We start from the raw sequence: 7,336 nt of genomic DNA, 5'->3' as shown, positions 1-7,336 counted from the left end.
TAGCTACTCTAATGCATATGGTAGATGACTGACTTTATTCTTCCGTCGGTGTCTGCAGGTGTCAGTTCCTTTAGAAAAAGTTGAAGAGCGCGGCGCATTGACTTGACCGGGCGGGCTCCGATTTTCTCTACGGGTATGATTTGTACGAGGCTATGAAATGGGATTGCTGATGTCTTTATCCTGTGGTAATTAGGCTAGCTTATTACGTTAACGTCTTACGCAATGCCCAAAATATAACCTACCGTTAGACCTACGGTCGACACAACTTTTTTGCAGCTATTGTGTCATTAAACCCAATAAAAAAAGTATCAAATAAACTGCAATCTTCTCAATCCTGACTTCCTGAGTGTCACGCTTCATGGTTTCGGGACCAGCCCCAGATGATTAGGCGCTATTTCACAATTTTACAGAAAGAGCACACTCCAGAAATCAGAAATGTAAATAAAATGCAAAAGAAATAACTACGATAGCCTATTAATGTAAGCTGCTCGTTATCGTGTCTGCCCAAGTGCCCATCCCTCGCTTGACGCTCTTTTGATGGACTGTTTTGATGAACATTACACAGCCCCGCCTACCCCGGGCTCACTCCCATTTCTAGGCCTACTCCATGATATTATGGACGGTGTCACTTCACTTGCCGAAAATAGCTGATCTACAAGCTCAGAACAATACATCCATGGCTGTGAGCGTGCGTCAGTCTTGCGCAAACCACACCACCGTACGGCGAATTACAATTTGGGCTGTGTTCACCCTGAACAGCTTCACGGGACATGGTGTGCATAACAGTAGGTACCGGTAATGACATCTCCCACTCAGACAGCTTTTTGCAGACATAAACAAATAAGAAAAACCCAACATTCTTTGCGAGAACCATGTGCCTACACCCAACATGTTTTGGAACACTAGCCTACTGGCCAAATATACTACGTCATTGCAAAGATATCTTCAATTTTATTATTATTTCTACCTTTTAGGCGCCTTAGCGCCTAGTGACCCCCCCCCCCCCCCGCCACACACACACACACACACACACACACACACACACATATCAAGTGACAGTTCATTGTTGCTGCAATTCGCACTCCATGAATGTCATTCTTTCAAAAGCTTTCAAAAGCATATCGTGAAACCTTTGAAAACCAAAACTATTATTTAGTCCTGCCTATAAAACAAAATCAAAAAAGAGATTTATTACAAAATGTTTATTGACATCATAAGCAATTTAAATTCCAACAATAAACAAGGTATTTTTTTTTCTTTTTTTGAAATTACAGTGGTACTCAAAAGAAAATTAACTTGAATACGTCAATTTTGATATATGCCATGAAAAAAAGAACACAGGGAAAAGACACACTCAGACTGAACTCAAAAGTTTTTTTTTTGTGCTGTGCACCTCTAGCTAGGGTAAATACTGAGCCCACCTGTCCCTGGGCCATTCTATAACCCCTTCAACTGTACCAGGTGGGATAGTGGTCTAGGAACTACCACTGGAAAATATAAGACTGGCAGAAAGATACAGACACGTTACTTTTGTAGTGTTAACTATACAAAAACGGAGAAAAAAACAACTGTACAGCTTAAAAAATAACTGATATACACAGCCTTTTCATTTTGTTTTTTTCCCCAACATACTAACTAGTTTTTTTTATCCATTAAGTGAAGTGTGTACAAGTGGATTAAATGCTTTATAAACAAGGAACTGAGCACAATATGTAACTGAATTTACTCGTCATCATCCTCGTCGTCATCCTCATCTTCGTCATCATCCTCATCGTCGTCATCATCATCATCCATCTTCTTCTCCACCTTGGGTGGGGGTTTCGCCACTGGTACAGCGCCTGGTTTTCCCTTGGCGCGGTAAATTGCAACTTCCTATGTGGTACAGGGAATTAAATACAAGTTACTCTATGAACACAGCACACTATCCTACTTTCCAAAATCAAGTGTCTACTAAACTAAACAACTTAAACCATGTGTATGTTTTACAGCCATCAATATACTGAATGCAGAGTACACTGTAAGATCATGTAATGTAAGACCATTTATTTACCTTCTCATACTTCTCCTTCAGTTTAGCTGCCTTCTTCTCAAAGGGCACCTTATCCTCTGATGAGGTGCCATTCCACAGCTCTCCCATCTTCTTGGCAACATCTCCAATGGTCGCACCAGGGATTTCACCCTTGACCTTGGGGCGATTCTCCGCGCAGAAGATGAAGAAGGCAGATCTGAAGAAAACGGCAAGAATAGTGAGCGGGCTGTGGCAGCAGGTGTCACTTAACTTATATGGCTTTTCTATGCGTCCCCATTCTGGGCATGCCGCAATATGCAAACATTTGGTGAAAATAGATCAACAGTAGATCCAAAAGCTTCCAATTATTGCCCATTATTGCACACAATTTTAGGCAAAGCGATATGGTGTATAGAGGGGGAAAAAAGGAGTATAGTAAAGTAAGTATAGAAGAAGTATTTAGGGTTTAAGTGTTTAAAACAGCTCCTTGCATTGTAGATGAGGCTCAGTCAAAAGGAAATGTTGACAGCTGGACTCACGGGGGTCTCTTGGGGGCATTGGGGTCCTTGAATCGCTTCTTCTTCTCTCCCTTGGGTGGAATATAGGACTTCATCTCCCTCTCATATCGCGCCTTGTCCAGTTTGGCCATGTCCTCAAACTTGCCCTTCTCCTTGGGAGACAGTGTCTATAAAAGGCATATATCACATGGCGATTAAAGTACCCATAGTTACTCTGAGTCTAGATGTATCCTACACTAGATATATCAGGTGTGATAATGATCTACTATATGGTTATGTGTATAAAATGTGTAAAAAAAACTTCCTTTGTACATACAACCACCTTCCATCTCTCTGAGCACTTCTTGGAAAACTCTGCAAAGTTGACTGAGGCTTCTGGGTGCTTTTTCTTGTGTTCCTCCCGACAGGTCTGAACAAAGTAGGCATAGGAGGACATCTTCCCCCTTGGCTTGGTTGGATCTTTTCCCATCTTACCCATCTTGTACCTTAAAAACAAATATGGCCATTTTAATAAGATGCCAATCAAGTAATATAATTACGTTGCAATCATCATGCCTACTCTCATTATTCTTAAGTCTTCTTTAGGGTTGAATAATATGTAGATAGAACTGGATTTCTCATTTATATACACTTTACTACACTATTTGAGTTATGTAGCCTACTTTTGTGCCTGTACTCCTCGTATAGGCCCTACTATTATTAATTTTAAACAAGAGGATCCTTTCAGGTTCAATCCCTTTTTTAATTATTGTGGATTGTGGAAGCACATGTAAGCATTCCCTGTAGTAGATTTTCTCATTGTTACCCTAACATTCATAAAGCATACAGCTCAGCTCATGTTCAGATGTGCACCAAAGTAGATCATGTATCCACTATTAATGGACTATGCCGGCCTACAATTTGATCTCCTCTCCCCGCTGTCAAACTACCCAGTAAACATATACCGTTAAATAAACACATCCGGATTTGGAGGGTCTGGTGGAAAATGTTATGAAAACGACCATCTTGTCATTGTTGTTTCCCGTTTCTCTCATCATAACGTGGAAACAAAACCTCAGTGATTCACTGGCTGTCAAACCTAAACATCATTGTTTCAGACATGACGACACTCTCACTAGAAAAATCCCTAATAGCCTACTTATATTATAATTGTTTCCTCGTAACTAAAACATAAAGTGTGCACTTAAAGTCACGTTCACTGCGCTAAACTATAAAAGTTTATGAAGTTCAAGAGTAGAGCACAAATGACTTCTATACGCAATTATGTTTTAAAACCCCAAAGTGTTATATAAAGCAACAGCATTGTGAATGCTCATAACTTTCGCTTCAGTAAACGTTTGAAAAAGAATCACACCAGGAAACGTCACAAATGTGTTTATTAAAAAATAAAGGAAAAAAAATAAAGAAAAGAGAAAAAAACCAATATAAACCTCTTAATTTGTTATTACGTGATCATCATGTATGACGAGTCGTCTTTCCTTTCAGTCGAGTACAAATTCAATATTTTTTTTCAAAATCTGATCAAAATTCGGAACATTTCACAATATTTCTCTCTGTCCATGTTAACCGCTATGTAACTCGCAAGTAATGTGTGGAGTCTGAACTAGTAATGGCGCATAGGCTTCTCGTTGAGGAAAAGGAGGTCAAACACGACGGCAATATTTCTTCTTCCATTTTGGGAGAAAGGCTTCTTCGTGAAAGAAAGTCCCCCTCAAATGTCTCCCTCAGCCTTCGTGTTCGGTTTTTAACTCGACAAACACGTCCACGACGCCCGCGAAGCTGGCAACAAATTTCCCCGGTAGAATCCCATTGCACTGACCGTGTTGTATAGTAATACAGTGGGCTATGTTGTAGTGAGTTGGTTCCTATGAGCGCGGAATGGCCGCTTGTCTTCATCCACTAACATGGAGAATATGGCTCCTTGTCTTTGTGTCGGCAGCGCACAGCCATTGCACTGCAATAGAGGGCAGAGCGACCGCGGCGCACCAACCTCTTTACAAACAGCGATTTGGACACTTTAAAATTATCGGAAAAATAACGCGATGCCGCCACTACAACGACGAAAGACTGGGCTTTTTTTCGCTGTTATTACATTTCATAGTTTCGTGTCGGTTTCGTTAGAAAACCCGGTTAGAAAAAGTTGGACCACAACTGCGCCTCTCCCGTTCGCCTCGACTGCCTTGTTTCCTATGCGAATACAGTCAGCCATTACAGTAAAGCGCAGATTCTCGGTGAATTTTTTTCATCTTTTTCACTTAGTCATTTGGTCAAATAACTCATCCTATATATATATTCGAGGATGTTGTGTCTTTTTCCACGTTTCGTATTTCTTATCTAAATTCCCATATGCTTTTACAGTGTTCACCATTTACAGGCGTTCAGCCTCGCAATATACACTCATTACACTGCAATGCCAATGGCTAGCATTGTAAGTTAGCTAAACCGTGTTGAGCGCTGCCCAGTTGTCCGTTCGACATTCCTTATTTTTTACATGATTACTACCGTGCGAATCGCCACGATACTGGCCAAAGCACATGACAACAATATTACAAATTATTTTTATTTACAAAAATCGACGTTTTGGCTCGAGCCGATGAATAGTTTCCAATTTCCTCCTTTCACAAAGCTCCTCGGTCCACACTCCCCGTCGGAGTCATGTATCTGCTTAGCGTTAGCGAAATTAATGTCTTTATTTTTTTTACGTTCCGTTAAAACAGAAAAATTCTAAACTACAAAAGCAGTTACGTTTGAATTATATTAACGCGTGACTACGATTTTTCATCAATGTTAACGCCATTTTCATCCTTCCCGACACTTTGAATTGTCTGGTATGGGATACTTACCACTAGGTGTATGTCTGTATGTATCTCTCAATGCTTGCTCTGCAATGGCTGTGTGAGAGAACAAACAGCAGCGGTACGCAGTGTCTTCAGCCCGACACTCTCTAACATTACTCCCGGTGGGGCTCGCGTCCCATTGGCCGGCGCCTGGAGTAGGGCCCGTGCGATTGGACGGAAGGTTTTCATTGTTCTAATAGAACACGAGGCGCCATTGGCTCGCCTTTGTGAAACGTCATGTAACTTTTCTGGGGCGCGTGGATACAAAAACATCTCGCTCCGAGCAGCACGCTGGTAGTAGTAGTAGTGTGTTTTGCCATAGTATTGAATTCACTATGGAGAGCCCCAGTGTACTACAGTAGGCAAGGAGTACATGAATGAGACAATATACAGTGGAGCGCCTGGTGAGAAAAACACTTGTACAACTGTGATGGGACTGTGTTGGTGGGCGTTTCCCACCACCAGCCAACACTATTGTCCATTCACCTCAGCCATTGTTAACTATGCCTGCAAATTAGTACTTTGATTACATAAAAGAAGAAGATCGTGTTTTTGAAATTCTAATCAGGAGCGTGAATGCTAAATCTGATGTGAGCATGGGGATTTGTCCAATGTGAGTGTTTACATAATTTGGCAATGATTTTGACCCCCACAATATTGTAATATGTAGAGACAGCTTGCATTCATTTTTAAACAAGTTTGGCCTTGGGTTTACATTACATGGCCCATGAACGAGCGTGTGTTTGTGTGTTTGTATCCATCAAATGTGCCTTTCTCTTAAGGATTGCCATGCATGCTATAATGAGAATATGCCTAACATACCAGTTTAGAGGATTAAGTACAAGTATAAACGTTATTGACTATAGATTAGTCTTATTTTCTTTAAGCACTGTCTTATTGAGAATATTTACACAACTGTAACTAACAACTGTAACTAATGTGCCATCATCGATTCATCATTGATAATTAGGGAGTGCCCATCCCTTTTACAGTCTACTCTATGCGGTGCCCATCTAAACCTTCCAACCGACGACATGAGCCGACTTGATGTGAACTCAAACTTCTCTGAAATAATACTAATACTAATAAATAATAATAACAATGATGATGATGAAAAATGATCCAGTCCATTGCTATAGCCTATATTGTATATTGTTTGTTTGCTTGTTTGTTTGTTTTAACATTTGATTGCCAACTCAGGCTTCATGGTTGATCGATTGATGTTTTGTGTCCTCTCTTGCTTAAACCAAAACACATCGGAATCTATCTCTTGTCGTCACAATGCAATACATACTGTTCAATGTCTGTGTCTGCCAGAAATTCCATTAATTAGCCTAGTGTATTGTCATTATCATGTGTTTATTCAAATGTTCTGTGATTTTGTAAGCTATGGAGGCTATTATTGTAAAACACGTAGCATATACACGTAATGGATATAGGCGGCGCAGCAGGTCTATTCATGTCATTAAAGTTATGCCCTTGTCCGTGTTTATATTAAAAAATAATAATAATTTAGCGATGATTATTTCAGCACATGGTTTACTCAAGAAGGTAGGGAAGACAACTCATTATCATCTGAATACGCTGCAATAAAGTCATAAATAATAAATGTAATTCAAATCTGTAACCAGTTAGCATACATCTTGACCTCAACATATGAAGTTTACACTCCAACTCAATGACAAATAATCACAGATAATTTTATATGGAAGCAAAATGATAGCCTATGCTCTAAAAATGTAGGCTATTATGTTTAATGACATGAGCGTGCGTGGCTACGTGCACGCTCGTGTGTTCTTTCTAGCCTATTTCATGGTGAAACTTAAATACTACATGCTGTATGGAATTTAAACGTATTTATTTTGGAGATATCAAGTAAATTAGGCTAAATGTTATCCAAATAAATATAGGCCTATTCTTATTATGCTCGTGCGTGACAACTGATTTAGAAACAAAGGAAATGGCTGACGCAT

At 40.0% G+C, this 7,336-nt stretch overlaps 1 protein-coding gene across 2 annotated transcripts; it reads right to left on the bottom strand.

Moving 5' to 3' along the window:
• Positions 1-1,187: 1,187 nt before the first annotated feature.
• hmgb1a (high mobility group box 1a) lies at positions 1,188-5,460 on the bottom strand. 2 transcript variants are annotated; one of them, XM_079507728.1, is made up of 5 exons: positions 5,370-5,460; positions 2,843-3,011; positions 2,548-2,693; positions 2,051-2,225; positions 1,188-1,872 (listed from the first exon to the last, which is right to left on the bottom strand). In XM_079507728.1, exons 2-5 carry the CDS (start codon positions 3,002-3,004, stop codon positions 1,723-1,725), a joined length of 633 nt encoding a protein of 210 aa, XP_079363854.1. In that variant the 5' UTR covers positions 3,005-3,011; positions 5,370-5,460; the 3' UTR covers positions 1,188-1,722. The 2 variants fall into 2 exon arrangements, with proteins under 2 accessions (XP_079363854.1, XP_079363855.1); XM_079507729.1 differs by having other exon boundaries at positions 2,849-3,011.
• Between the last annotated feature and the right edge of the window lie 1,876 nt (positions 5,461-7,336).

Source organism: Electrona antarctica (assembly GCF_951216825.1).
Source record: "Electrona antarctica genome assembly, chromosome: 8".
Lineage (NCBI taxonomy): Eukaryota > Metazoa > Chordata > Actinopteri > Myctophiformes > Myctophidae > Electrona > Electrona antarctica.
The sequence above is the reverse complement of the archived record's forward strand: the minus strand, read 5'-3'. Positions and strand labels throughout refer to the sequence as shown.